Source organism: Arvicanthis niloticus, chromosome X (assembly GCF_011762505.2).
Source record: "Arvicanthis niloticus isolate mArvNil1 chromosome X, mArvNil1.pat.X, whole genome shotgun sequence".
In the NCBI taxonomy this organism is placed as follows: Eukaryota; Metazoa; Chordata; class Mammalia; order Rodentia; family Muridae; genus Arvicanthis; species Arvicanthis niloticus.
In genome coordinates, this window is record NC_047679.1 from 128480199 (window position 1) to 128508001 (window position 27803).

The window sequence follows — 27803 nt, forward strand, 5'->3', positions numbered from 1 at the left end:
TTCATTTCCAGGTTTTTATTTGCCTGTTATAATTCTGATATTATGTACATATATATATATATATTTGTTGTTGTTGTTTTGTAGAGGGCTCATCAACAGACCAAGCAAAGGCATACACAAAGGAAGCCACAGCTACTGGGTAGGAGCAGAGCAGTGCTGGGAGAGCCAATCTTTGCTTTTTTTGTCTGCTTTTATTTTTCATGGAGTGGGATCATCAAAGCTAACTGCTATAAAATGGAGAAACCACCTAGAGACTCAGACATCTGCCTACACGCTAGTGGCATATGGGAAAAGGGCAACGGCACAAACTTTCAAAGTCACGGTGTATTTACATTCCCAACGTGAAGAACAGGGAAAGGGGCTGAGGACAAGAACTGGGGGCAGGCAGGGCTGCTAAGGGGTCCTGGGGTATGGTGGCAGCAGGGAGAAGCCTAGCGAGTGTCAGTAGGAAGAGGTGTGCCTAGCTCCAGTAGTGAGAGAAGCCACTTCGATATTGTCTGGTGGGTATTGAAGGCGCTCGGGTGTCCTGAAAGTTGGAATAGCAATGGGAGGAGCGTGTGAACCTAGTGTGCTAAGGGGGTGGGAGACAACTCTGGGCTTTCCAGATGGCCTCTTCTACACAGGTGGCCAGCTTGCTAAGGTCCCCATCCTGATTGGATCAAAAATGGCAAAGAAAAGGGAGCAGATGGTGGGGACAGAGTTTTGTCTCCAGTCAGGCTAGCCAGGGAGAAAGAAGAGGTGCCAACCTAGTCCTGAGGAGACCCCACTATGCCTGTTCCCAGTCAGAAAGTGAGAACTACTCAGAGACAGCTCAGAGGACTCTCTTTTGTCTTCTCCCCCAAACTGTGGCCTCTCTGTCTAAATGGGTCAGCAAGGCAGCACCTGAAGATCCCTGATATGGGAGTGAACTGCCCCGAGCTGGGGCAAAGCAGCGTATGCCCAGGAAAGGGTGCAGCTGGGTTTTGGCAATAAAGAGGGTAGTGAGTGGTAAGAAAGAGACCCGAAGCCACAGTTCCTCTCCTCTGCTCCAGTCAAGTCTTCCATGCGCTGTGGAGAGAAGGAAGGACCTCGATCCCAAAGTCAGCAGGCCAGTGGCATGGTGCATTGGCCAGGTGTCTTGGCCCTTGGTTCTCCTGCACCTCTGGCCCTGGGCCCAGGTTGGCCCTGCCTCATCTGGATGGATCTTGCTATTCTAAGGCTACTGCAGGATTGATAGGAGAGGTAGCCCCTGAGCTGTCATTGCCTCCTGCTGCCTCCTTCTCTTTCTTGCCACTGTACTGGCCGATGAAAGAGCCATCCTCATTGAACTGGACGTCCACACTGCCCCCATAATCAGCCAGGCTGTCATCACTGCCTAGGGGTTTGATGTCTCCATTGAGAGATGGCTGGCTGCTGCCAAAAGCTTTCTCTTCATTGTCACTGTATGGAGAGAAGATGGGGTGTGAGTAGATGTATTGCAGGGCCCTGGCAGGATACCCTAGTAGCAGGTCACTCTAGTAGGTTCTTGCCTTCTTTTATTTTCCTGTATATACAGGAAGTTTTGGGACTCATCTTAACATACTTCTAGGAGGTAAGGCTGTATGCATGATGCCACAGTGCCTGTACCTACTGCTGGAGCTTCTCTTGGGGTTACAGGTAGCCAGCCCAACAACTAGGTCTTAACACAAGAATAGCTGGGTAATGTTGGCTTCTCCCTAAAAAGGTAACTGATGGACCACCAAAGGAAAAGTGGGGGTCCCTCCCTCCCCAGTTCCTGAGCTCTAACTGGACATCCCTACTGTCACATCTTACCTCTCCAGGGACCTGCAGTCACCCGAAGCACAGAAAAGAGAGAGGAGTTGAGTAAGAAGCAAGTTGAGTCAAGCAGAGCTGGGCCAACCCCTACTTCTGCCCCTGCTTACCTGTACTCGCCGAAGGTCTCGTCTTTCATGGGCCGGGCCTCGGAATCTACCTGAGTGTCCTCCTTGTCCTTCACTACAGACATACCAGAGGAGTCAAATTCTCCTGCCCACCCCCAGAATCTGGGTTGCTTTGTGCCGAGAGCCCCCAGCACTGTCTTGATAGCACTTAGAAAAACCTTCAGAGTGACCCACCCAACCCATGTGGATCCAGCTGCCACTGGTGTAGGCCTCTGTGGCTCCAGCCTGGGAAGAAATCATCTTTGGGCTCTGACCTGCACCCCACCTCTATGACTATGCTTGTCATGCAACTCTCAAGTTTGGGCTTTGGGGATAAGGTGTTTTTTCTCTACTTTCAGCTGTCTTACCCAAGCCTGCACATTTTCCAGGTTACCTGAGTATTTGCCGCCCTTGCTGCGTTTGATGAAGCAGAGGATGAGCAGGATGAGGAGCAAGAGAATGATAGCGCTGACAAAGGCAATGAACCAGCCCTCGGAGGCAAAGCTACCTGTAGTAGAAACTCGCACAGGGCCTGAAAGCACAGAGCAGGAAGAAGACAAAGCCCAGGCCCTGGGATGAGCTATGCTGCCAACAGGCATGCTACATACCTAAGCCTAAGCAGCAGCTTCTAAGTTAAGGCATGGTGCTCAGGACCCATTTGAATCTATAGGAGACTTTTGGGGCCAGGGGGTGCCACAGCAGCAGATGAGAAGGAGAGGGGGAAGAGAGCCCTCTGTTGATGGTGTAGGAAAAGGTACACCAGGATTTCTGGGAAGCAAAAGAGTGGTTCATGGTTGCTAGGGGCTGCATGCAACAAACTCAGCCGTGGTGCCCAAGGCTTCCTGGCAGAGGATTGTGGCTCCGGTGCCTCACCAGTGCCATTAGTCTTCACAGCCAGATTGTGCAGGAGGACCTTCTCCTTCATCAGACGGATCTCATATTTGGTGTCAGGCTGTAGGTTCCACTGTGTGTAGGAGCTCTGATTGTAGCACACATACTGAGGCTGAGGCTGGTGATCAGGACTCACTTTCCCTTCTGTACAGATGAGGCATGGTGGCAGAGGGACTCAGCAGGAGGACTGGGGACACCTTAGGGGTAGGGACAGAGCCTTAGCTCTCTACCCCAAGGATATCTCTGCACTCACCTGGCAAGGCTTTGAACAAGATATGAAACTTGAAATTGCACTGGCCCTCCCGAGGGACCCAGGAGACCACGCTGTAGTTTTCACCTGCTGTGGCTGAGATGTTGCCAAAATCTGGCTTGCCTGGAGAATGTAGGAGCAAAGAGAGACCACAAGGCTCTTCAAAGACCCACTCTCATGAGCTTAGCCTCCCAGTCAACCTCCTCCCTTGGTCAAGCACAGGATAACAAGACTAAAACCATCAAAACCCTTGCTTCAGCTCACCAAACAGGGCCATGGTGCCTCCTTCACGCACAATGGCCTCACCAGGACCCTGCTGGGTAGTAGCCTGAAGCTGGAAGCGGTACTGTAGATCAGGGTTGAGGTTGGTGAGATTATGAGTCCGGAGCTCTGGGTCCGAAAGGTTGAAGAACAACTGCTCTTTGCTTTCCCCATCCACTGTGGAAAGAAGTAAGAGGCTGGCTTCAGTTACCAGCTCGGGCCTTTTCTAGGTCTCCCAGACTCCATACCAGGTACAGTGCACACACAGGGATGATAAGAGAGCAGGTAGCCAGTGAGCACTCCATTGTGGCTGAGTGGTGGCTGCCAGTGCAGTATCAGGCTAGTGTCCGACTGGCACTCCAGGTGTAATGCCTCAGGGTGGCCAGGCACTGTGGAAGTACAGAAGGGTAAAAGGTCCTCACCTGAGTCCAAGGAGAAGGGGCAGGGGGTGCAAGTATAGGGTAGGGTAGCAGGCAGACTCACCTCCCTCTGGGGTGCTGAAGGTCCATTCACTTGCAGGCCCCAAGCCCCGCCCATTAAAGGCCTGTACCTCCACATGATAAGAGCTGTAAGGACGTAAACCACTGAGGATGGCACTGGTGGTGTTCGCAGGTACCACCATGTGGCTTTTGTGGACATGCCTCTTGCTGCGCTTTCTCTGACTGCCCTTCCACCAGTATGTTACCTGTCCAGAGGGCCAATAAACTTCATAAGGGTAGAAGTCATTGATTGAACAGGACCTCTAATACATGTTCCTCATCACCCTTGTCATAGACCCTTCCCCCCCCCAACCCAAGAACTTTCAGAGGCGCTTCTCACAGACAACAGAGTCCCCACCCTCAATACTATCACAATTCCTCTTTAGTTCTCCTCATATCCTGAATCCTTACATTGTATCCCCTGAGGTGGCCCTTAACCTGGGCCAAGTCCACAGGCCTCCACCTGACCAGCACAGTGCTTGAGTTGAAGATTGTGATGTCTTCAAGCTCAGGGCTCACCTGGGGATCTGAAAACATCCAGTTATTTGGAGAAGACACAGGCCTTCACCTGAGCCAGCAAGTCAGACTCCTTCCCACAGGAAAGTGGGCTGCATGCCACATGGGGGGCTATTCAGTGACACACAGGGCTCTCCAAGAAGAAAGTAGTAACTTACACAGAGAAACAACAACAAAAAATCTTGACTGGGTGCTCAAAATTACTATTTGATGATGTTCTAGACTCAAAGAAATCCACAAGGCATGGAAACTTGCTTTGGTAACTAGCTCTTAACTGACATGCTGGGACCAAAGTGAGTTGAATTTTACATTTTAAAATATTTGTATTTTAAAATATTTGTTCAAGTCTAAATATACAGGGTTTCTCTCTGTGGCTGGGCTATACTAGAACTCACTATGTACCTTAGGGTATCCTCTAATTTCTGCCTCAGCTTCTGGAATGCCACACTTGACTTTATACTAATATATATAATTTAAATATAGTCTCCTGGAACTCAGGCTGACTTCTAACTCTATATGTATCTGAGGATGACCTTGAACTTCCAGTTCACCTGCCACCACTTCCTGTGTGTTGAGATTACAGGTATACACAACAACCATGCTAGCTTTATATGGTGCTGGGAATCCAATCTAGCCTTTGTGTATGTCAGGCAAGCACTCTACCAAATGAGCTACACCCCAGCCATATATCATATATTTTTAGCAAGCTGTGTTTTCACTGATCCAACACAAAAAGTCAAGTGTGGAATTTCCCACTTTGGGTGCCATATTTTAGTTCCTGGATCATCTCAGAGTTGGGATTTTCTGATGAGGGATAGTCAGCCTATACCACACACTCCCTGGACCAGAGACAGGAAATGCTGCCAAACATAGTGCTGGTTCACTCAACTGTTATTTCTGCTAATGGCAAAAGTGCAGCCATTTGAGCTGTGCAGAATTTCATAACATCACAGTATCTATGGGAAAGTATGTCCTTGCTTGTAAGCCTTGTGCACTGAATCACTGAGGGGTGGGGGCTGGCAATGGCAAATGGAGTGAAATACACATGTGTACAGGATAACATGCATGAGGATTCCAGTCCCTAGCCCTCAAACCCTGGGATGTGGGCCAGGCTCACTCCAATACTCACAGTCTTCCCCTGAATAGCCAATGGTGACCTGGGGCTCAGGGCCCTTGCCCTGGTTGTTCACTGCCTGGACTTTGATCTCATAAGGCACAAATGTGGAAGTGTTAGACACCACCAGGAAGGGGTCGCTCACAGTCTGTTCCTTCCAGGTCTCCTGCTTGCCCCGTGGACGCCACTGTACACGGTACTGAATCTGGGGGGCATTCCAATCCATCCACTGAAGAGGCTGGAGGAGAACAGTAGATAAGAAGACCATCAGTCAAGAGCCCCCATCTTCTGTGCCTTGTCCCTCAGCCCAGATATACCCCAGGCATTAGCTTTCTCTTTAGTTTAGCCAAAGAACAGCAAATAGCTGGGTTCTGGCTTTGTGTACACAATGCAGATCAGAGTAGGAACCCTCACCTTCCATGTGATGACCATATTGTTGGTCTCATTCCCTTCCCCTCTCACATCCACAGGGTTCTTCTCTGGGGCTGGAAAATAATGTGTCAACCTATCAGTGCTGCAGTAAGGAAAAGGAACAAATGGCCCATTCTGGTTCCTGAAGCAACAAGCCAGCAGCTCGAAGAGTGCAACAAAGACCTCCTTGTTGCCCCTGGAACTCTGGAATCAGGGGGCATGGGCACAGCATGCCTTCTCTACACCCTACCCACAAAACCTGGGGACCAGCAACTGCCACCCCTTTCAGGTGATCTGGGAGAGGGCTTACCTGCCTCAGGTGTGACCACAGTCTCAGAGACAGGGCTGGGTTCTCCAGGACCATATTTGTTAATAGCAGTGACCCGAAAGGTATAGTGGATATATGGGGACAGCTTGAGGGTAGTAGAGGTCTGATTTCCTGGCACCTTGCCCAGACTGAACCATTTCTCAGGAGCCATTTCCTTGTCTTCAAATTCAATGTCATACTCTGCCAAGAAGCAAATCCACAGTGGAGTAATGAGCACGTAGTGTAGTTTAGTGGGGAGGTCAATGGGGAGGTAGGCACTATGAAGGAATACAAGGCCCCTGGAAAACAAATATGTGCTTTAATGAAGCAGGCCATCCTGTGGCTATGGTTCTGACAGAGAGGAGGATCTGAGGAAGAGGTATAGCTGGCGGGGGCAGTGCAGGGGATGCCACACTCTGCTCTCTTACTCTCAATGGGAGAGTTGTGGTCTTCAGCAGGGCTCCAAGACAAGTGCACTTGGCTCTGCTTCAGCAGGTGGCGGTTGGACAGCTCCAGGTGAGGCACTGGTCCAGGGCTCCCTGAGGGTCACAAAAGGTGGATTCTCATGGGAGGTGAATTGTCTAGCCTCAACAGCCATCCACATGCCCCCCCCCAACTCAGAATGTCCAGCAATAGGAGAGAGCATACGCATGGTGGGTCAGAAGATAGGTACCCTTTGTACCTAACTCTATATTAGGACTTACCCACCACTAAGAGCTGTGCCCTGCTCTCCACTTCATCCAGTTCAGTGCTAGCCACACAAGTGTAGTTGCCTTGGTCACTGTAGTCCAGACTCTGGATGACCAGTTGCCCATCTTCTATGAAATACCTAGAGGTAGGGGCATACATGCCCCTTAGCTAGTGGCAGATGAACCACTTTCTGCCATTCTTGACCCTTTCCCTTATCCCACCGTGGACTTTCTCCTCTAAGGAGGAGCCTCCTGCCAGGACAAGGCTAGGAGGTCTGACTCCCAGTTTTCCTCACTCTTCTCCCTTCTACCTAGCCCAGTTTAGGGCTGGGGACCCTCACTTGTCACTGTCCCCACGTTCCTGGAGGTCTCTCCCATCTCCACGCCAAGTGATGCTGGCCTGCAAAGAGGGGTCAAAGGAGGCCTGGCACGTGAATGTCACCCTTGCACCTTTCTTCTCAATTGCGCTCCGCGGCCCCTGTGTGATCTGGGTTGCTTCTGAGGGGAACAAAGGAGAGGGGAGGTCACTTTGATGTTCTCCACAGACTTTGACCCTACCTCTCAGGAAGTCTGACAGTCATGTGTGCTCATCATCTGACCTTTAACCTGTAGGTTAGCCAAAATGGTCACATTGTTCTGGTCATTGGCAGCCTGGCAGAAATAGCGTCCAGTGTCATTGGCCTTGAGGTCTCTGATGCCCAGCGTTCCATTGGCATAGGGGAAAAATCGTTCATCCTGAAGCACCGTGGTTCCTTCTTCATCCAGCCTAGACCAAGCAGAGGGCCTGGCTTGAACTAATCAGCTTGGCCTCCCTGCCCTCCTGGGATCTTTAGATGAGAAGATAGCTTAAAAGCTTCCATAGAATGGGCACTCACCACTGGACACTGGGAACAGGAGCTCCAAAGGCTTTGCACAGCAAGTAAGCAGTACTGCCCTCAACTGCCATGTATGTCTGATTATCTTTCGTTAGGATCCTGGCTGGGAGCTCTAGGGAAACAATAATCTCAGGAGACAGGGTAGGTCTAGACGTCCCAAGTATAAGAGAATCCAGTAACTCCCAAGATGGCACACACAGACCCTTAGGAACCATGTTTATTGGCTTCTTAATTCTAGGCTGTCCCTTTCAGCATTGGTTAAATGGTCTCATTAGCTTTATATGCACTTCAGCCACCAGGATTCTACCAAGTATTGAAGGCTCAAAGAGTAGTTAGTGTCTTCCCCAAAGCCTTCCCTGTCCAGCCCCAAATCTCCCTGAGTATCTGTGACAGAAGTCATCAGACTATCCTGGGTTGCATCTTGTCCTGGGTACACCTCTGCTCAGACATGATGATAAGACCCTGTCCATTCTAAGACTCCCACTCTCAACTATTGTAAGAATGGAAGAAAGAAAGATGGGGTAAAGACCTTAGAAAGGAGCAAGGCAGCCCCAAGAAGCTATGCCCCCAACCAGCTGCTGGCTGAGTAGTTTTAGTGGCCTGGAAGGACAGACTGGGAGCTATGAGGCAAGGGTAAGCAGGTGGGTGGGAGAAAAGAAAAGTCAGAGGGAAGGAAGGCAGGCAGGAGATAAGGTAACTGCACTCACGGACAACATAGATGTAGGCATTGGCTAGCAGGACCCCATGCTGGTTGCGGGCTTCACACTGGGTCACCATTGTGTCACTTGGTTGCATGTTACTCAGGATCAGAGACCCCTGCTCAATCCGGTACTTCTGGTCCTTGTTCACCTCTGTATGTAATAGGCAGGACCCAAAGGCTCAGGTCAGAACATTGAGCTTTTCTGAAAGCCCTCCTTACCCTTCTCGTCCTCCCCTTGATGTTTTCCTGTACTCCCTACACACCCAACCACTGCTGAGGCCCTGCTTACTCTCCATAGGCATGCCGTTGATTCTCCATGTGACCTCTGGTTGGGGCCTGCCCTGGACTAGGCAGTCTAGGCGGGCAGTCTCTCCTGGCCCATACAAATGGCTCTGGGGCTTCTGCAGCCAGTATGGGGCAGCTGAGCAGGAGGAAAAAGCAGTCTGAGGCCGAAGCCTGCTCTGGACCTAAGTGCAGGCCCTGCCTTCTCCCGTGACAGTGAACACTGCAGGCCATCAACTCTGAAAGCCATTCTGAGGAGCCTGTAGTAGCTGGGAAAAGATGTACCATGCCCATACCTTCCACAGTGACATAGTAGGCATGCCGGGCACTGCCCAGCGAGTTCTCAGCAAGGCAGGTATACTCGCCATCATCCTCCTCTCCCACATTGAGTAGTTGCAGGGTCTTGTTGTGGTTTTGGTAGATAACACGGTCTGTTGGCATAGGATCACTGGGGTGCAGCCACTTGATGGTGGGTGTAGGGCTGCCCAGGGTCACAGATCCAAAGGAGAAGAAAAGAGAGAGACAACAAAACCACTCAGTCCTGAGGCATAAACCTATTGGGGGCCACCGAGCATCAGCCCTCCACCCTAGAAGTTCACACTCACAATCCCTCAGCAATGCACTCCAGGATCAATGACTGGCCCTGCAAGGCCACCAGGTGGCTGCTGGAGTTTGTGGGGAAAAGCAGACGTGGCTTCCGGTCAATCATGCTGTTGGCTACCAGGAGAAAAGGAGTGAATCATCAGACTTGGAGAAATTTGACATACCAGAGAGGCCCTAGGCCTCTGCTTGCTCCTATGTTAAAAAGTATGGCTCAGTTGTAGAAAGTTTGCCTAATATTTCAGAAGCTCTGGGTTCCAGAAAAATAAAAAGATGCCCAACCGGTGTGGTGGCCACATTAGCATCCATTCATGAATAAGGCAGAGGAATCATAAGTTCAAGGCCAGCTTGATCTACAGAGTGAAACTATTATTTTAAAGTATGTCCTAGCAACATGTGGTCACATACGACTCCAATCCCAGCACCTGGGAAATAGAAGCAGGCAGATGTCTGTGAGTTTGAGACCATTCTGATCTGCATAACAAGTTCCAGGCCAGCCAGAGCTACAGAGTGAGACTCTGTCTCAAACAAATAAACCAACAAACAAAACATATCCACCCATCTCTGCCTTCACCACATCGGAAGGGGTCTTAGTGGATACAGTTGAGAGCCATGTTGACTTTGAGGACATTTGTGGTTGTGTGCCCCTTTTCTTGGGGGCCAGGCTGGAAGTCAAGAAAAGAGTGGGATAGGGTTATCAAAGCTTCTGGGACTCACTGGGCTTGACCCGGAGGTCAATAGGTTCCTTTTGAATGATGGTTCGGGTGCCAGGGAAGTGGGCATTGCAGATGTAGTCTGAATGATTGTCTGAGGTAAGCACATTGGCAAAATATAGGTCTCCATTCTGGCCCATGGACACTCGCTCATCTTGTTTGATGTGTAAAATTTCTGCAGAAGAAGAGACAAGGAGATGGAGGTGGGAATCTGTTGGAGAAGACCCTCCCCCAGCCCCTATGTTCCAGGCAGCAGCTCCTTCTGACACCCACTGCTGTTCATCCAGTAGATCCTAAGTGGGGCTGCACTGGGTGGAGGGTTGCAAGGCAGAACTACTGATTCTCCTTCCTCCACTTCCACAGGTTTTACAGTTTCCTTTGGCCACTTGGGGGCACCTAGAAAGGACAGAGACTGGCATTCTCATCTTGAGCAAAACAGTTGAAGACAGGAAGGAGAGACAGGGGAGGTCATGGTGAGTCACAAGGGCATGAAGGAAGTGGGTGGAAGTTCACATAAACGGAGGCAAAAATTCTGGATATTTCTGAGGCTCATAGTGAGGATGGGGGCCCCACAGCAAAGAGATGGTAAGCAGGAGACCAACTGACCAAAAAGGGTTAATTCACCACGATTCTCAGCTCTCCCACCCACCCTGAGGAAAGGACAAGTATGGTAGAGGGAGGCTGAGGTGCAGCTGTGGGGGAAGGGAGTTACGGAGGGATGCAGGAGCCACAGACCCTTCCATCATCTTGACACAGGAAACCATGGCAACGGTTCCCAAGGTAACTGAAGAAGAGAGTGCTTCAGGAAGCAGAAAACTCAGTGAGGATGGAATGCGGAGGGAAAACCCCAGGGAAAGGGCGACACATATAAAGAGACAGCTCTAGAATCGGGAAAGAGAGAGATGGAAAAGCCAAGTCAGAAATGCAAAAGGAGTGGAAGGCAGCAGAGACCAAAGTGGGAAAACCAAGAAAAGATAAATGGCAGAGATGACAGAGAAGAGCCAAAGAATGGAAGAGGAAACCCCAGGCAGAAACAGCAGCTACAAAGGCCAAGCCAGGGAGTGACTCAGACAGAGACAGGTGGGCAGAGAGGAAGGCAAAGTAGACCCTGGGGCAGTCACCCACCCATTCAAGCCAGTCCATGCCCCCAGCCCACCAGCAGCGATCACAAGATAGGCACCAAGAAAGACTAATAGAAAAAAGGGGCAATGAGGTAACAAGAAGTTCAGTGGAAAAGGAGGGTGGATAGACTACTAGAGAAAATAGGAAAGGACAATGGGGACAGCTAGGGTGGGGTGAGGGCTGTCAGGGCACTCAGGCACCTCAATCACAACACAACCAGCTAAGGTGACAGTGGTTGCTTGTCAGGCCCCCACTCAGCTCCCAGGATCTAAGGACCTTCCTTTCAGGTACCCCAAGCCCTCCTGGCCCTGCTGTGCTTCATACCCTCGGCCACCAGCTGAATCTCATGTGACATGGCAGTTCCTAGCTTATTGCTGGCATAGCAGCGATAGATGCCCTGAAACCTCTGGGCAAAGCTGTTGTTGCCTTCGATGGTGAAGGAGCCAGAATAGGGTGACTCGTGCACCACTACACCCAATTCTTCCTTGGGTTTGAAGTGGATGCCATCTTTCGTCCAGCGGAACCTGTGGGCAGAGCATAGATAAGAGATTCTAGTACTCAAAACATGCTGCAACATGATAAGTGTGAGTGTTCCTGAAGCCAGGGAACCCCAGCTGGTGGGCCCAGAGTGGACAGGGACTTGGAGTCACAACTCATATCTGAGGCTTCTAGACTCAGAAGTTAGGTGACCCAGGGAGGCCTGAGGACTAGAGGCTGAGGTCAGCTGACATCAACAGTGGGTCAGAGGGTGGGGATCACTTACTCCACTTGGGGTCTGCCTCTGGCTTCACATTTGAGGCTTATGTCATCTGTTGGAAAGACAACCAGGCGCCGTGGAGACTGTTCTGTGATGACAGGTGGCTCTAGCACTAGAGATAAAAATAAGAAAAATGGGGAAATTTATGTCTGGTTGATACCATGGCCTCAACCTCTGTCTCAACATGAGGATAGCAGGGCACTTAGGAAGCCCATGGCCAGTGAGCATATGTGGAAAAGGAGAAGCTAAGAGACACAGGGAGTCAGAAATGAATACTTGAGGAACAGAGAAGAGATACCAATAGAAGTTAGAGAAAGGAGAAAGAGATAGACAGGGACAGAGAAACAAAGACAGAAAAAGACATATTACCCCAAATGAATCTGATCTGGGAAGCTAAGTAGGCCTGGTTAGTACTGGATAAGAGATATAAAGAACAAAAAGTCAAGAGAGACAACAAAAAACAGAGAAAGCAAAAAGGGCAACTGCAGCCAGGCTGTGGTGGCACATACCTTTAACACCAGCATTCAAGGGGCAGAAGCAGACAGATCTCTGGGTTCCAGGGCAACCTGATCTACAGAGTTCCAGGACAGCCAGGGCTACATGGAGAAACCCTGTCTTTTATATCCCCCCCCAAAAGGAAGAGCAATTCCTAGTGGGAAGAGATAGCACCAGAGTGACAGCAATAGACAGAAACAGTGTGAGAATGACAGAAATTCCAACAGAAGCAGAGACAGAGCAAAGATGCTAAACTCAGGTGAGTGAATAAGCCAAGAGGAGCCTCTGGATTGAGTTAAAGGGACAAGAGACAAGGGACCTGAGCCAACCCCTCCAAAACAAAGAACCCCAACCATACCCACTTACAGCACTACAGGAAAAGTAGGTGTTCTCCAGTATACAGAACAAAGTTGTGCTGGCTCAGCCCAAGGCCCCTCCCCCTCCCTGTGCGTGGCCTTTAAGTATGCCCTCCCACTCTTCCAGCTTACCATGATGTCCTTTATCTGAGAATCCAGACAGCAAGGGAGAGAAGGGAGAGAAATGCTGAGAGCAGTCCCAATAGAGTCTGATGGCAGGAGAAGCATGCTGGAGCAAACTCCCATGGAGAAGAGACATGGAAAGGTTATGGAAATTCAGGGGCACTGGACAGAATCCCTGGATGGCACAATGTCCAACAAGAAAGGCTTCACCAGGTACAGCCCCAGGATTTGTAGGCCCAGAAATACAGAACTTTTGTCTTTAGTAAAGGGTGTTGTTATAGCCCCTGGCAAGGTTGAGTAAGGCCCACAGAACTAAACTCCAAGATGCCTTGGAAGATTTGGAGGCAGACAGCCTGGCAACTGGCACCCTCCCCTGCTCCAGCCCACTTCCCTCCTAATCCAATTAGTGCAGCTCAGTGTTTTCAATTAGGAAGGCCCAGCCTTCAGAGCCTGGCGCCCCTCCTCCTCAAGCCCTCCCAAAGGCCCTGCCAGCATCTGAGTCTCCATAGCCCTCAGGACATGCACCAGCCATCCTTCTCTCCTTCCTTCCTCCCAGGAAACCACCAAGCTCCCTGGGGCAGAGGAGCTGCCCCATCCTCAGGACTCAACTAAGCCATAAAGGGATGGAGAAAGGGGAGAGGAGGGAACAAGAACACTGGGTTGGCTCGGAAAGCTTTGTCTCTGCAGACTTCAGCTTCAGCATAAGGCTCCCAGAAGAGAAAAAGGGACTCCTTAGGAACAACACAGAGGTCTATGATCTGGGGAGGAGCCAATCTGAGAGCAAGAGAGTGACAGCAGTGACAGAATAAGGGGAATCAATTCAGTGGAAGAAACAAGAAGAGAGACAAAGGAGCCTGGAGAGGCTGGCGAAGGAAAACTAGAGGGCAGGTCTTAATACATAGAGAGCATGTCGGCCTGCTGCATCATTTCAGAGTCAGTACCAAGGACTGGTCATTGCCCAGGACAACCTCGGAGCTGCTCTTGTCTCTGACCTACTTATCTGTCTTCACTGCCACATCCTTTTTCTAAATTCACCCTGCCCCCACCACACAAGAGACACACCCAGGTAAGATGGGCCAGCCCATCTGGCAGCAGGGCAGGCTGATACTCAGCATAAGGCCTTGGCATTTTAGATTAGTAAGCAGATCTTGAAAAGCAAGTGAAAGACAGAGAAGGAAGAAGGACCACTATATGTCTATGAATGTGCAAAAGTTAGGGTCTGGAACATGTGTGGATGTCCTGGAATGTGCATATCCAGTATCTGTTGGTGTATATGTGTATACCTGGGCCTTAATAGGACACATGTGCAGGCTTGTCTGTGTGTGCTTGCATCTCAGTGCACACTGCTGTGCTATACAGTCCCCATGTCTGTACAGACAATTGCTCCTTGATTTCTGTGTAGATAACTGTTCCTTTAAGTGTAAATCACTGGTGTGTATTTCTGTTGGTGTGTGCCATTCCATTCATATCTCTATGTCTAGTTGGAACAAGTATCTGCTTCATATTCCCAGCACACTTGTATGTCCCTTAGCATCTCTGAAGGATAAGGAATGGGTGTAGGGATCTCTATGTGAGTGTCTAAGGTGCTTTAACCTCTGTGCCATCAATCTTCTTTCACCTCCTCCAAAGTTTGCTATACCCTGATATCAAGTGCCTCTCAAGTTCACCTCTCTTGGCTCCTATCCCATTCTTGGCAGTCTTCCCCACCCCTGCTCTGGAGCTTGCCTTTCTTTATGCCCAGGTTCAGAGATAAAGATAGCAAAGTGGACAAAGATTAAAGCCTAGTAACTCAATATGCATAAACACCATCATATATGATACACTCTGAAATGCTTTTCTACAGGATGACAACCACTTAGTGCAGTGTGCCTACAACTCTTGCTGAAACTTGGGCAGAAATCTCATCACAGTAAACATGCCCTTCATATGTAAACATGCTCTATTCCCCTATACACCTGTATACCCATCCTACTACAAAGAAATGTTATAGGCAAATACCTGCACATCTTCACAAACCTGACCTCTAAATAGGTTAGAGTGACTCACAAACTTACTGAAATAGGAAATTAAAATCATATCTAGCAACAGTCATCTACTCAGTTAAAACACACACATCATACACACATACAAATGAGCAAGCCAAGTCAAAAGCCTAGTTCCACTCTGCAGCTACACTCCACAATAGCCACACACTTACCTGTGATAGCCATCCAAGAATCACAGACACATGTTCCAGCCCTTTCCCAATGCCTCCAAATAATTACATCCCCAAACGAATTCAGAAAGCTATTGAGTCAAGAACTGGTGTTTTCAAGGTGTCTTTTCCTGACTCAGTTAAGAGACAAGACTACCCAGAGTCTAAGATGAGAAAAAGCTGAGATATTAGGACTGCCCATTCTCCTGGCTTCCATATCCATTGGGTGTGTTCAGAGAGAATGGAAGCAGAGAAGAGAGTGGGTTTGGAAAGGGTGTTCATGCTAAAGGAGAGCAGAGGAAAGGGTCCAGAAAGGATGTCTTTTGCACAGTCTGCTGTCCGTGGTTCTGGAGGCACCTTTGTTCCTGTCCATGGTGCTGACACTCCCCATGCTTTCTTCCTGACCCTTCTAAAGGTAAAGAGAGTCCTGGGTAACTCTTGCCCACCTCATGCTACAGAAGTGAGGGCTAAAAATGGGGAGAAAGTGAAGAGGTAAAAGATAAAGAAGAGCTCAGCACCGCAGCAGTAGTAAGAGGTGGTGAAGCTCCCTTCAGTTACTCACATTCATCAGGAATCTGTATGAGAAGGCAGGGGCCGCAGAGGAGGAGAGGCCACAAGTACCGCAGCACCACGACCATCTTCCTGTCAGCTCAGCAGTTCAGTGCAGCACAACTGGCCAGATTCCACTCACCCTCCCTCTGGTGGTTTCCAGCAGTAGCTGCTGACAGTAGGGGGGGGGCACTGAGAGAAGGGAGGAGGGAAGGTGGGGGAGGAGAGAGGAAGAGAGTGGATGGGGCAACCATTAGTGACTAACATCTAGGCCCAGATCTTGTCCCTGTCCACAGCTGGCTAGCTTACCTTCCCCCACCGCCATTTTCTTCCTCCCTACTCTTTACACAAGCAATTCCACCTTGGAAGGAGAAACCTTTAAGAGACCACCTTGGTTGGGACTCCAGATTCCCTTTCATTTCCTTCTTTTGGTTTGTGCCTTTCTGCCAGCTGCCTCTCCAGCACCAACTTATTACCACAGTTAACTCCCCTGTGGGTACCATCAGGGTATGTGTGTGTTGATATACCTGTAAGCAGGTGTCCAAGGGCCTGTGCATGGATGCAGATCTGTATGTGGGGAGTATTTATGTGGGAATGCATGCATACATTGATGTGTGTATAGAGGAATCAGTGTGTTGCTATTAGCTTTTTGTGTGTCTGAAAATATCTGTGAAGGATGAATCCCTGTGACTCTAGCTTACACACATGAATGTAAAGAGTGTTCCTTGTAGTTTCATTGTTATCATTCCAAGAGCTGATTGATCTCTGGGAGCTATCTGCACCTATAACCTGGAGGCTTGGGGAACAGAGTAGGAAAGAAGAAAATGGGCCCAAAGATAGTTGCATTTCATTGAACAGGCTCAAGAAAAGAAAAAGAGAATGAAAAATAAAGCCTGCTCTTAAAAACTGGGAGAAAAAAAAAAGGAAAAAGCATTTCCTTGCTACTCTTCAGCCCCCAGAGGGCAACAGTGGGAGTCTTCCTATTGCTACACGTTCCAGGCCAGGGTCATGGAAAGTTCTGGGACATTTCCCAAGACACTTTTCATATCTGGTAGTCTCAACACCTAGTTCTTTTGTTGAGTCTTCAGAGTTAAACTGCTAGATGCATTCACTTCAAGCCTAAGTCATTCCAAGTATGTTTCCCTGGATGTAGTGGGGCCCAGAGACTTGGGGTCCAGACAAGGATTAGGAGAAGAAAACAGGATGCTTTGACACAATAAAAGACACGAAAAAGGAAAAGATGATGATCAAACAAACATTCAGACAAAGGAAGAGTTAGCGTTGTTGGGTAATTGAGTTAGATGCCCAGAACCCCAGTCTGGATGCCCTCAATAAATTCATCCAACTAGGATCTTATCAAAGTAGAGTGCCTCATCTAGAATACCTAAGTTTCAAAAGCAAGTAAGTGGGGCTGATAAGATGATTCCATGGGTAAAGATGCTTGCTACCAAGCCAGATAGCATGAGTTTTTTCCCTGGAGCCTACATAATATAAGAAGAGAACTGATTTGAACAAATTGTTCTCTGATCTCCAAGTAAGCATCCTGGCATAAACAGAAAAATTAATAAATATAAAAGAAAGATTAAAACACCCAAAAGGAAGGCCAAAAGTCCTAGAATGTCATGTTAAAGGATCTGAACTCCATCAGGAGGCAGCCAGTAGTCACAAATCAATTTCACCCAAAGGGAGTGATCTGAGAGTAGCAGTCAACTTGTAGCTTTGCCCTCCAAAGCTGGTGAGGGTGGCAGAGCACCAGAGTGGGTCAACATAGCTGGCCTGGAGGCCAAGGGAATGATTTAAGCAGTAGGAAGTGGAAAATGGGTGATCAGTCCAAACCTTCAAGAGCTGAGCTGGGGCCCAGAATAGAACAGTGGTTTTGTTTTACCAACACCTCCCCCAACAAAGCCAGTGATAGCAGGGCCAGGAAGCCCCAGGCAGCCCTAGTCTTGACTTCAAGGCCTGTAGAAAGCAGTGGGAGACTTAGATCAGAGAGCAAGGGATCAAACAATAGCCTTGGGAGCTCTGAGCTCTGGTCTGAGGTGGGGGTGGGGTGGGGACTAAAGCAAGGAAAGCTCAAAGAACTGTCCTGTCTGGTAGGATGCTTTGATTCTCTGTGTGTTGAACTGGTGATTTCTACCAAGCCACTTCCTCATTTTCCCCCAAACCTATGATCCCAGAATGAGGTTTGGTATACATGCAAAGTGAGGAGCAGGGGGTGGAAATATTGTGTTATCCTTGCATGTGTCCCAACCTGGATCTATCTTAATAACTGCACATTCAATTTATTTTTATGTCTTCTAGTATTATTTGTTATCTGTCTTGCCACTGGTCTGGACACTCAGAGACAGGCATGAAGGAGCCAGATTGAAAAGACTTTGACAGATGGGGGGTGTCTCTTCTGTCTCTCTTCCCACTGCTGCTGGGTCTCTGATCTCTCACCATTCCTCAGGCAATTATAGAGAGAGCTAAGGTTGTTAGCTCAGCAGGCCCTGACCCCCCATCAGCACTATGGAGGGCAAAAGGGGGGGGGTAAGTGTTCTACAGATGGAGCCAAGGCCTAGCCTGTCAAGGGTGACAGACAGAGTGAGAAAAAGGCAGGAGAAAGCAAGAGCATCTGAGAAGCAGGGTTAGGGGGCTGAGAAGAGATGACAAAGACAGCTGTTAGTAGACTAGATAGCCAAAAGATAAATAAGATGGAGAAATATAGAAACAGATCTGGACAGTGAGGACAGGAGGGGAAAAGTAAAAGGAATACAAAAGATGAGAGACAGGTGCAAAAAGCAGTGCAGAGAGAAAAGGGTGAGGGGTAGATGTGTGCACCTGCATGCAGGCCACTGCTTCCTCCCTTTGCAGTAGTCTCAGTTCTTGTGTGGGTTGGAGAGGGAGAGGTGCCAGGCAAGGGTTGGGGGAAAAGAGACAATGAGTCTGCATCAGTTGTAGGGGGTGTCTCTGCTTGGAAGTCAATCTGGGTCCAGAAGCAGGGCAGGGAGAGTAGAGATGCTGAGGCCAGAGAGACAAAGCACCACAATGACAATGGTAAGCCCCTGCTCACTGATGGCACTGGAGCAGGAAGACAGTTGTAAGATAAAATAAATGATTCATTGTTGGCTAATACACATGTTCCAGAGAACAGGTGGAGGTTCCCACAGAGAGGAGAGTTATGAGAGGGAGAGAGTAGGGTTATGAGAGGGAGAAGCCCCTAGAGAGCTCGGCAGATCCTTCCAAGATTGCTGCTGAATGTACACCAGCACAGAATTGGCAGCAACCTGACTGGGGGAGGTGCACAGACAATCACAGGCACAACAGTGTGTGTGTGTGTGTGTGTGTGTGTGTGTGTGTGTGTGTGCGCGCGTGTGTGCGCGCGCGTGCGCGCCAATCAAGTACACCTATTACTGTGTACACCTACCACACAGTTATGGAGTGTAAGACAAAGGTGAGAATGCTCCCAAGTGAAGCCAGCCTCTAGTCATCCTACCCACATTGTGGCAAATCTTATAAGGTCAGGGAGAAAAACCGGTATAACAAGCATTGGAAGGGGCAAAGTCCAGGAGGTGAGAGTCAAGACCACAGGACAGGGCTCAGTAACAGCTCTTAAGGAGCCTCACCTTGGCCATTCTGTGTCCTGCCTGAGTCCCATGGGGAGTCCTCCTGTCTACACCATACCATGTCACTGTCATCAGTGCTGCATTGTTGGCAAAGCCAGTTACCAGGGAAGGGTCTGAGAGGTCATGATACCTGGCTGAGACTTAGGGTTGTTGTTTCGACCTCTGAGTGCAAGCACACATGTGCGCGCGTGTGTGCGTGCGCGCGCACACACACACACACACACACACTCCAAGGATGCCCTGCAAATGCACTTAGAACACATGCCTAATCAGCTCCAGAACTGCCACTGCTGGTATTTCCCAAAGGAAAAGCAGGCAGAGGGCCCTTCAAAGGTGGATCAAATATTTCCAAGCTTCCTACTCAGTATCTAGGGAAATGGCATCAGGCCAGAATAGGGGAAGTACTGGGGGTTCAGTGCTCTGAGTATATATCAGGGACAGAATGGGTGGCAAGTACCTATCCTTCAGGCCTGGGAGAAAGTGGAAGACATTTGGTATTCTGTTGATAGTGACATGAAGGTATCAGTGTCAACTAAAACTTATTTACTATGTCCCTTTAAGGCTTTCTCCCAACCAAATAGGTTGTGGCTGTTGGGTTTCTATGGTGATGGAGCCTGGCAGCAAAAGTGGGGGAAGCCTTGTTGTATCCTTTTGGGTTATTTAGATAATACATAAAGAAGACTGCTTGAGAAAGCTCCTACAGATAGGTATCTGGAAGCCCAGAAGTCTTAGACTCCTCTCTACCTCTTCCTTAGGGAGAGATTGAAGACAGTACACCCCATTCAGTCTCAGCCTTCCTTATCCCAGCCCCCTCATCCTGCCTGAGGCTTCTGTCTCCAAGGCAACTAAGGCTCACCTGTTAAGGACTATTCTTAAATGATGGAAAGGGAGCAGATGGAGGTTAACCCTTTGTGAGGAAGGGAGGGAGTATCCTCATCCTTGGCTGGTTCTATCTGACATTCCTTCAAACATGATCTCTGTCAGCTCCATTTTCTTAAGTAAATTCATAGTGCTTACCACCTACCAGGGATTCTTCTAAGCACTGTTCCACAGAATCATTTCATCCTTATAAGCTCCATTTGACAAGTGACAAAATTGAGGCCCAGAGCTAAACTGTGTGCAGAGCTGCCATAGGCACTCAGTAGGGGTGGAGTTTTAAATGGTGTAGAGGCTCCCGGAAGCTGCCAAAAGCTCCTCTAACATCCTAATTTGTTTCTGCTTGGATCCTATAGAACCAGAGGCCTGGTCAAGGATGTTCTCCAAGCCATTCTGTGCCCTGGGGGAAGAGCTTATTTGCTAAGCAAATGTAGAAGGTAGGGAATGGAGTATTGGAAGGACAGGATGAGAAAGTCCCATGTAAGCAACAGCATATCTTCATGAAGCAGGCCTGACCCAAACAACCTATCTGCCCCTTTACTTGAGTTCCCCCTCAGCCTGAAGCCCTCCCTGTGAGATTCATATAACACCACTTCATCCCAGTACTCACTTTAAGAGAAGGCTGTTTTTCTTGTTGGATTCAGAGGCAGACTGGAGTTCTTTGTCCCCTCACTACTAGCCCAGATCTTAACCAAAGGCACACAAAGGTCCCTCCCCCAGCCAGAGCTTAGGGACAGCAATGGCTCTGTTTCTGTACTGAGGGGTGGTAGAGAGCAAGCAGGAGTCAGAATTCACCCCAACAGAGCACAGACCAGGATTCAGCTTTCCAGAGCATTGAAGGCAGAGCCACAAAGAAGCAGCAGGTATCAGGACTCTCCTGGCCCTGGATTTCATGGGTCAGTTAGAATGAGCCTCACACTGAGGGGCTTAAGGAGCCACCAAACAAATAGGCAATCCATGTGAACTAGAGGAGGTAAATGTGATGAACAGAGCAGCAGCTGACTTGTCTCCGATTCCAAAATGACTCCTGGAAGTGGCTCAGACACTGCCAGGCCCCCAGTAGATCAGACCCTTGGGGCTTCTATTCCCAAAGGGTTAAAGGGCAGAAGAGGCACAGGAAGCCTGGGAGTAGACAATGGTGCTTCTGTCTTCCCCTACTGCCAAAGCATTCCTAAGGCATCAACGAAGCCATCTGGGAAGGAGACCCAAGGGAATAGCCAAACCCTGGCCTGGTCAGAGTCTCTGCCCCCCACAATAACTAGTGATGCATTAGCTAGCCACCACCCCAGTCCCACACCTTCCCAGCATAGACTCTGTTAGGGCCACTGAAGAGACCCATATAGACACAGGAAGATGTGCATGTGCGCATGCTGTCTCTCAAGAGCATACGTACAGATATATAAATATGCACAGACAACCAAATAGGAGCCCAATGCAAGCAAACAAGACTAATGGAAGTTACACAAATACACACATGTGACCAGATACATGAGCCTCACACATGCAAATAAAAATACTAGAACACACACACATACAGGCTCAAAGCTTCCCAGCAACCCACCTTTTCCATGCAGACCTCCAAACTAGGGCTACCCTCCCCAATTTCTGCCTGGCACTAGATGCTGGAGTTCTGAGAAGGGAGAGGGCTCATAAAGAGACAGTCCTCATCTTTCAAATTCTATCTGTAGACCAAAATTGAGACAGACAGGCTCCAAAGTCTCCCATGGACAAGTGCATATTCTACTACCTTCCTGCCCCACCCATCTGCTGGTTTATGAAGCTGCTGCTACTGGGTTTAGGTGCTAGAGACTAGCACAAGTTGCTGAGTGGAGATGGAATGGCCTTGTAGCTTTTTAACCTGGAAAAGCTGTGGCAATCTCCTGGGGCCTTGGGTTGGGGGGCTGTGGACAAAGAAAGGCCAGCAGAGCAGATCCTCCCCTTGGCAAAAGAACTCCCACCCTCCTCTGACTCCTCCCTCTGTCTCCAACCACAGGCTTTAGGAAGCTACAAAGACCCTGTTGATATTTGGGAAGCAGGCAGGGTGGTCATCAGATGCTCCTCTTTACCCTCCAAGTCGGGCAAGGCCACATGGAAATGTCTAAGCCCAATTCACGGACATGGAGACAATTGAGGTACACTAAGGCTCACCTCTATTATGAGGACTAGCAGCTCTGTGCCAAGCTCATAGCCATCAGGAGTTACTGAGAGAGGGGAACACCTTAGGGGAAGTACAGGGTGGAGCAAAGAAATACAAGATAAACAAAAGGGCAACCAGAGTAAAGGGCACCAACTGGAAGGGGAAGTGGGCAGACAGGGGTAGGGAGGAGGGAAGACAGAGCAGAGGACAGGAGGGGAAGGCTGCATCTCCACCTTCTGTGGGCAAATGATGAAGAAAGGGGATGGCCCAATAAGAGGATAACAATGTTAGGGGGATGCAAGGAGCCTGGGAAAGCAGAAAAAGATGACCAGATTAGAGCAAGTGACAGATGGAATAGTTATAGGACCCGAGGGATGGGGCTAATGAGGGCCCATTCTAGTTGGCCCCATACAGGGAGAGACCTAAGCCTTCCCCATCATGGGAACAGGTGACGGGGCAAAAACACTGCCAGCTTAGGACACTAATCCTGGAATTCAGACCCACCCCCAGAGCCAGAACTGTATGGCACCCCTCACACCTTGTCCATAAAGGGAGGCCTGGCAGATCTCTTTATGGGACCTCAATTCTACTCCACACCCTGGACACATGTGGTGATAGGAACATTGGGGCGGATCATTCTTGCAAGGTCATGTCACCCTCACAGTCCAGAGGAGCACCAAGTTGTTTTCATTTTGGTTGATATCATTTGCCATGAAAAAAGATCTTGCCTACATCAATGAACCACCATTCCTCATATGATAGCCAGCAAAGCTGAAGCTCAAGTCTGGTGTGGTGGCACAGGCCCATCATCCCAACATTTGGAAAGGTTGAGGCATGAGGATTACTTTGAGCTTGAGATCAGCTTCAGCTACATAGTGAGTACTAGATCAGCCAGAGTTACAGAGTGAAACCCTGTCTCACAAATTGGAAAGACATTATGAGGCAGAGGCAGGTGATTTCTGAGTTTGAGGCCATCCTGGTCTAAAGAGAGCATTCTGGGACAGCCAGGGCTATACAGAGAAACTGTCTCAAAAAAAAAAATCAGAGAGAAAGAAAGAAAGAAAGAAAGAAAGAAAGAAAGAAAGGAAGGAAGGAAGGAGTGGGGGCTGAAGCTCAAAATAAGTGAGGGCCTGACTGTCTTAAGTCATTGAACTGGGCAACAGCCAATATATACACTCATATGTCTCCTTCATCCTGCCTAGCCAATCATGGAAAGTGCTTGTCATGGAAAGTATCTATCCCTGAGTGACAGAAGAGTACAGTCTTGGAAGATGCCAACTGGGAAGCATAGCAGGGCTCCCCTGTCTTCTAGCCTTCCTTCACTTCCTTTTCCCCTTCAAATTATCATGAAGGATATAAAAGGGAAATCTTTATTTCAAAGGGGCAAGGATGGTATTGGTGACTGGTTATTTACATGTGCAGTCTGGCCTAAACAGGCACTCAACAGTGAAAATCTATCTAGCAAATGGCTACCCACCCATGGTCCCTGGGCAGTTATCCTGTGAACAGCCCCCATGCCTGGCTATGGTGCTCTGCAGAAGCCTAGAGGCTGGGCACTGGGGCAGGAGTCTCTTGGGAGTAGGTAATAGCAATCCAGGAGGGCTGTGCTGTGATGAATGTCGAATGTATTTCACTCTCCTTGGTAATCAGATCACAGGCAATTCCTAATTTCTTTTGTTCTTCTCTATTTCAAATGTATTTCAGTAAGTTGCTCCTGTGTTTTTCAAATGTACTGTAACAAGATATATTGCTTTGGGGATTGTACATACAAAAAAATAATAGAGAATGACAGACATTGGAATACAGCAAGGAGGCAGACAAGTGGGGGAGTTCCCAGTCCTAGCCCTGTCACCAACTTGCCATGTGGCCACAGACCCTTGAGGGTGACTGAAGGCTTAGTGCCTGAATGGTAATTAAGTATATACATTGCTGCATAAATGTTGGGCTAGATGAGAAGCTAGGGTTGTCAAGTCCCACCATCTGCATCAAGGAGCCCATCAGAGCTGAGGCCCTGGGCAAGCCCCACCCTAGCCACCATACTAAAGGACCATAAAGGTGGGGAGAAAGGCTGCTGGATCTATTCATCATAAGGGCCATGTGAGTCAGCAAACACTGGGCTGCTAGTAACAGCTACCACTGGAGTTGCATTAATCAGGATCAAGACATCTATCTACCTGAAAGGGGTGCCAAGCCCCCCAGACAGATGATGGTCCTGCCTCCCTGAGACAGATGGATAGGGGTTCTAGATACTAGGTCAGGAACAGTGGGTTAAATCTGTTGTTCTTTTCAATCCCTGTCAATCGACACCCTAAAACTCTGAACCAGATAGAAGGGAACAGGGTACGGAAAGGTCTCTCCACCCATAATTAAACAGGGAGTTAAAACAATGTCTAAAATTGCTCCAGTCTCTACAGAAAGAGTTCCAGGCACCTTGCTTCCAGAAGTCCCTGGTCCTAAGCCAGTGAGGCCCTTCTTCCCTTATTTTTACCTGATAGACCCATGGTCTACACCCATGTGCATCCACAGGCACGTCAGTGGGTGCCCAAATCCATCTCTCTTAGTGTAGCCTTTATTGGCCAAAGAACCTAAGGGAGGTTCTGCACCGGAGAGGAGACTGGTTTTGCAGTGCATTTGAGGGGATCCCCGGTGGGAATTTAGAAAGGAGGTGAAGAACAAAGCCCCCTCCCCACTTCAAGGTGGAGGGGCAGGGAGTGCCCATCCCTGTTTCTTCTCCTCCACCCACTACCGGAGGAGCTTCACTCAATCTCCCCCATACCATTCTAAACAGTGGGTTCTCCCCCACCCCACCCGGAATCAGGACTTTAGAATGGGGATGAGGAACAGTCACGCCTAGAGCCACACCCCACAGCAGTCGACTGGGTTAGATGGAGGTTCTGCTGGGTTCACATTTCCTTTCTCACACACACATACACGCACAGGAATATGCCAACTTCAGCCCCACTTGCCCACACAGAACCTGCCTGACCACTCCTGTGCCCCTCCCTAAGCATGCATTCGGGGAGCCGCCCAGTTACCCCTCACCTGTCCGGCTCTGGCACCTAGCCACTTTCTCCAATCAAATTCCAGACCGCAGTGCACAGAACTCGGTGCCTAGCATGGGTGGGGCTCCAGCCTTCCTATGCTCTACCTAGGAGGCACGAAATCCGCTCCCTCTGCGCCCGAGGCGGGCTGGGTCTGAAACGCAGATGGTCGCTACTGCGGCCAAGGGGACAAACCAGCCCGCCTTACCTGCGCTGCTCGGGTTGCCAGCCTCTGTGAACGTCGGCCTCGGACCCGCCACCCAGCGATGCTGCTGCCTACGCGCGGATGTTGCTGCTGCTGCTGCTGCTGCGGCGGCGGCGGCGGCGGCGGCGGCGGCGGCGGCAGCGGGCGGGGCAGCGTGCGCTGGGAGGTGGGGGAGGAAGAGAGAGGGGGAGGGAGTGAGATCACCTCCCCCGCAGCAGGCCCCGCCTCGCCACACCCTCTCTCCTTGTTTCATCTGAACCCGACCACAGGGCCCAGCGTGTGATAGGGACCTCGTGGGGGTCCTCTCCACGAGCGCCAGCAGTCCTGGAATCCCTGAGACGAGAGTGACCCCAACCTCAACTATCAGGAATCCCCACCGCCCTTGAGGCTTGTATTGGAAATCATTTGCAGAAGTATTCTCGGGATTCCGGGTCTGGACAGTGAGGAAAGGATCCAGACTACAAACCAGATTACCTCGTCTCCACTTGGCCTTCAAGGGCAGTAATGGGCATTTATATACCATTAGTTCCGGGCCGCGCCCTGGTCATGTGTTTGAATGTCTCCGCACTCTCGGAGCAGAACTCTGGTAACCTCGAGCTCCTCTTCGAACCCCTGTCCAGACAGGATGCTAGGTCAGGGTCCTTCAGGGATGTGCGCCTGAACCTGAGTCCCCAGCCTGCGAAGGGGGTGTAGTGAGACATAGGCTTCTGCACACCACACAGTCCCTACTAAACACTAGGTCCCAGACTAGGCTAGAAGAGAAAGTTCACAGAGAGGACGCCCTTAGACCTGAAACCCCCTACTCCCGATCTTCCTCCCACTTCCCTTCTGCTCAGTGCCTTATTTCTTTGTCCTCGGGATTGGCCTCTTCCTGACCTTTCCTGCCCGCCCTACTCTCGCCTACAGCCCTTTGGGGAAAGCTTCTGGAAAAGAGCTCTTCCCAGTGGCGCCCCCTCCCAGGGTCATGGCTGTGACCTCCCAAGCGAGGCGAAGCGGAGGGGGCTGGAATTCAGAAGTGAGTCCAGCTAGCTGAAGCTGCAGGGCAAGGAAGGCCTAGGGCCCAGATGGCAGATCGCAGCCCTAGTAGGTACGGTATTTTTATGAGCATGCCTGTTACTCAGTGAAGCATTCTGTAGGCCCTCTATTCAGCCTGCCAACACTCCCCCGGTGGTGCAATGCCCTGATCTCATGAAAACACTTTTGGCACTCTAGCCTGGTTACCCTCCTCATATGATCACCCCCTACCAGCTTCCTTTCTCATGAAAGAAAAACTTGGGGGTGCCTGCTAGCACTCTGTGAAGCTTTGGATGGTTCGATGGAGTCTTTAGGAAGAGTCATCTGAATGAAGGTGGGGGCCTAAGCAGAGAGCTCAGAAGACACTACTACTTCTACAGACCTGCCACTTGGCTCAGATGGATTCAGAATGAAGCTGCCAACAATACTCAAGAAGTTTTACTGGTTCAAGTCTTCAGGAGACAGCAGAGGAGACTGAACCAGGCAGCTAGGTCATAAAGCCAGGGGCCTTTTTGGCTGGGCAGAGAATGGTATTTTTCCATGAGGCACTGAACTGAGATCAGCTTCTTGACTGCACTGATGTAAGAGCGATAGGCCACAAAATTGGCCTTTCCTCTCCAGCTGCTCTCTCCTCTGCCTTACTCCCAGACTTCACCCCAACTGGACCTAATCTAGGGTTGATGCTGTTCTGGAACTCACTATATAGCTGCGTTTCATTTTAAACCTACATGTCCCTGTCTCAGCCTGCTGAGTGCTGGGATTATAGGTGTTCACTATGCCTAGCTCTGTTTGCAAAGCCTAGACACAAGTTTTATTTCATCTCTCAAAAATCTTTGTCTTTTAAGTGTCAGCAGTTGGGAGACAAAGGCAAACAAATATCTTGTAATTTGAGGCCAGTCTGGTTTACAAAGTGAGTTCCAGGTGAGCCAATGCTATATAGTGAGACCCTGTCTCAAAAAGATTACTCAAAAAAAAAAATTACTTGCTGGGCATGGTGGCACTCATCTTTATCACAGTACTTGGGAAGCAGAGGCAGGTAGATCTCTGAGTTCTTGCCCTGCCTGGTAAACAAAGCGAGTTCCAGGACAGTCAGGGCTGTAACAACCTGAGAAAGCCTGTCTCAAAAAACAAAAACAAAAAACTCAATTAAAAGTAAAATTCCACTTGCTTGACATGATGGTCCATACCATGTCATACATTCTGGCACTGAGAGGTAAAACAGGAAGATCTTAAGTTCACACCAAAATGGGTTAGTGAGTGCCAGGACAGTGAGGGATATATTGCAAGAACCTGCTTAAAAAACAAAACAAAACAAAAACAAAATAAAATAAAAATCAGCTTCA

The 27803-nt window shown here is 49.4% G+C and overlaps 1 protein-coding gene across 7 annotated transcripts; it reads right to left on the reverse strand.

Moving 5' to 3' along the window:
- Positions 1–25593, reverse strand: L1cam (L1 cell adhesion molecule). Of its 7 annotated transcripts, XM_076918734.1 has the most exons (29): positions 25450–25593; positions 15596–15774; positions 12849–12863; positions 11872–11977; positions 11433–11632; positions 10260–10382; positions 9991–10161; positions 9279–9390; positions 8970–9154; positions 8681–8812; positions 8399–8542; positions 7692–7803; positions 7416–7582; positions 7158–7314; positions 6832–6956; positions 6556–6666; positions 6131–6328; positions 5824–5894; positions 5425–5647; positions 4191–4306; positions 3784–3985; positions 3567–3689; positions 3304–3477; positions 3043–3162; positions 2772–2933; positions 2293–2430; positions 1902–1974; positions 1792–1803; positions 1–1419 (listed from the first exon to the last, which is right to left on the reverse strand). In XM_076918734.1, the coding sequence occupies exons 2-29, from the start codon at positions 15669–15671 to the stop codon at positions 1188–1190; spliced, it is 3780 nt and encodes a 1259-aa protein (XP_076774849.1). In that variant the 5' UTR covers positions 15672–15774; positions 25450–25593; the 3' UTR covers positions 1–1187. The 7 variants fall into 7 exon arrangements, with proteins under 7 accessions (XP_076774849.1, XP_076774851.1, XP_076774850.1 ...); XM_076918736.1 differs by lacking the exon at positions 12849–12863; XM_076918735.1 differs by lacking the exon at positions 1792–1803.
- Positions 25594–27803: the final 2210 nt, after the last annotated feature.

Coding starts and splice junctions, on each gene's coding strand:
- L1cam (XM_076918734.1), bottom strand. CDS start 15,671: ATGGTCGTGGTGCTGCGGTACTTGTGGCCTCTCCTCCTCTGCGGCCCC. Junction 4,307..5,424: donor TGGCTATTCAGGGGAAGACT/GTGAGTATTGGA, acceptor GGATGTTTTCAG/ATCCCCAGGTGAGCCCTGAG. Junction 3,690..3,783: donor CTTCAGCACCCCAGAGGGAG/GTGAGTCTGCCT, acceptor GTACTTCCACAG/TGCCTGGCCACCCTGAGGCA.